We start from the raw sequence: 2,532 nt of genomic DNA, 5'->3' as shown, positions 1-2,532 counted from the left end.
GCCTTCTCCATGCTGAACGACTCCGATGACGATGTCATCTATGGGTAAGTCGCCGTCACATGTGGGCATCCAGCTCGGCTTTGCGGGTTTGCTGAAGGGTATTGTGACATTTCTCTTACCTGGGAGTGCCACGCGACCCGCGGTGTTCACCCTTCTCAGTCCCAGATTTAACGGTGCTCCTTTTTGCTGACCACCTGGAGTGAGTGGTGGCCACAGGAAGACCATTTCTGTCTGGACGGGGGGCCCTGGCCTTGGCGGGGGAGGAGGAGTGGGTGGCATCGGGTGGCTGTAGAAAACTGAGACTGCCGCCTTGAGATTAGCCTTTGTCTGAATGGCGAGTCAGCGTGAGCGAGAGTGGCTAAGGAGCTATGGGCGATAGAATGGTGTCACGGGTCTCTCTCCTGTGATAGGAGCGACTATGAAGAGATGCCTCTGCAGAACGGCCAGGCTATTCGGGCCAAGTACAAGGAGGAGTCAGACAGTGACTGAGCCACAGCGGGCGGCAGGCCCCAGGGACCCGGGTTTCCTGCAGCAACCACAGCCCGGCCTTCCCCGTACCTGCTTCTACTCAGACGTCTTCTATAAGCAACATTTCCTGTTCCTTATTTGTTTACATATTTTACAAAGGAAAACCAAAACTGAGGGCAAATTTATACGTTGGGCCAAATTTATTGCCAGAGTGGCTACATTATTTAGGGAGAGAGATGCTGATAACGTTTAAACGACCACATCTTTTTTTAGAGACTTCGGATAGAAGGTAGCCTGTTTTCCGTGCTGAGGGGGAGATCACCCGTTTTTAGGAGAATGATGTGCATTTCTTTTTGATGATTCACGAGTTCCGAGTTCCTGGGGAGCACTTGTGAACGGGGTCCGCAGCGTGGGAGTCGGCTCCTCCTCTCCTCCCTCTTGCCCTCGGCCTGTTCCTGTGGCTGCCTCATGGGGGCAGTCCTTCACTATCAGCTGCAGTACCCTGGGCAACCAGGTGCCTGAAATGACGGTTAACTGGCATGGACTGATGTGTGGAAAACCTAAGTTACGGCTTGTCGGGAGTGGGAGGATCGGCAGGTTCCAGGCCTTCATCTTCCCCAGAGCTGAAGTCTTCGGGTTGTGGAGTTCTGATGAGGGTGTGATTCATTTACTGGGGAAAGGCTGAAATACAAGTTGCCAGCTTGTGGGCAAGGTATTGCTGCCGTGCAGCCTTTCAAGCGCCCATGCGTGCGTGCGTCTGTCCATACGTGTGAGTGGATGTCCCTGTGGTCGGGGTGGGGAAGAGTCTAACAGTCACACTTCTAATAAATGTAGTTTCTGCAACTGTTAAAAATTATATTCCCTGGAGCTTTATTTAAAACAAATGATTGATATAATATTCTTTATTGCCAAAGATTTTTCAATTTCATATCTGGAAACTAGATGAAAAGAGTGAAACATTTTAAATGGCTTCTGGAAAACTCTGGGTAGCAGGTAGATTGGAAACCATTCCTTGCACTTCATTTCTCACATGGCGGCCAGGTAAACAGATGACTCGCTCTGTGGCAAAAAGCTGCCTTTGGTTGTTGCTGAATCTGTGGTGTCATAGAAGGCCCCGGAGAGTTTCCAGTTCCTCTTTGTCAGAGACTGAATGGAAAAGTCTGGCATAGGTGTCTCCCTTGCATTTCCTTGGACACGCCCAACAGTGTCTGTAGCTCAGCGTATTGTAACTTGTCAACGTTCTTAATGATGCTCTCTTGGCAAGTACACAAGTACAGGATGTGACTGTTCCACTCTGCGGACAGTACCTACCTTTTCCTCGTTTGTGCATTAACTCCTCAGTCACCACCATGGCTAAAAGCTATGCGCCACCCAAGGCAGCGCTGGGCCCTTAGAGGTGGCCATGGGAGACAATTATCCTGACACCTCAGTATCATGCTTTTTAATTTAAACTTCAATTAAATGTACCTTTAATGTGAACTCCACCTACATTTGTTTGAAGAAAAACCTTGTAAATATGAATGTTTGGCTTAAAACTGTATTATTGCAAGGGTAATTTAAGTTTACGTAGTTTTCACACTTCCAACGGTGATTACTTTGATTCTGTGTACTCGGAGGAATTGGAAAAACAAATTTTCTGTTATCAGATTTTACAACTTCCAAGACTATTCTAACTATAAATAATTTTATGTGTACTAATGAAGACTTGTGCCGATTAATGTATTCTAGTATGTGATATAGTTTACAAGTTTTAATTATTATAAATAATTGTCCTTTATGATTTGGAATGCTGTTATTTATCAGTAAATGTAAAATATTTGAGGCATTTTGCCGTACACATTAGAGCTTTTAAAAAATTGTCTTTGTCCTATAGTGTAATTATAAACTGATGACTGGTATTTTCAAACACTGATTTTTCGTGGCATCAAGTCAAGGAAAGGAAAAATACAGGAATGTTTATTTACTTTTGTAATTAAGTTGGAAACAAGAAACAGTTACAGAGGAAAGCACTTAAGAGGAAAAGGGTTCTTTATTAAATCATGTATTTTCACTTTATTCTCTAGT

General features: G+C 45.0%; 1 protein-coding gene across 1 annotated transcript in view; it reads left to right on the top strand.

The window, feature by feature from the left end:
• TMEM181 (transmembrane protein 181) overlaps positions 1-2,526 on the top strand; it is a 71,312-nt gene extending 68,786 nt beyond the window's left edge. The window contains exons 21-22 of the mRNA XM_023728298.1: positions 1-44; positions 411-2,526. The exon at positions 1-44 is cut by the window's left edge and continues 3 nt beyond it. Coding sequence (XP_023584066.1) covers positions 1-44; positions 411-489 — 123 coding nt within the window. The 3' untranslated portion in view covers positions 490-2,526. The remainder of the gene's footprint in view (positions 45-410) is intronic.
• Positions 2,527-2,532: the final 6 nt, after the last annotated feature.

The sequence above is a fragment of the Trichechus manatus genome, unplaced genomic scaffold (genome assembly GCF_000243295.1).
Source record: "Trichechus manatus latirostris isolate Lorelei unplaced genomic scaffold, TriManLat1.0 scaffold00002, whole genome shotgun sequence".
In the NCBI taxonomy this organism is placed as follows: domain Eukaryota; kingdom Metazoa; phylum Chordata; class Mammalia; order Sirenia; family Trichechidae; genus Trichechus; species Trichechus manatus.
Note: the sequence above shows the minus strand (reverse complement) of the source record. Positions and strands in the feature narration are given on the sequence as shown.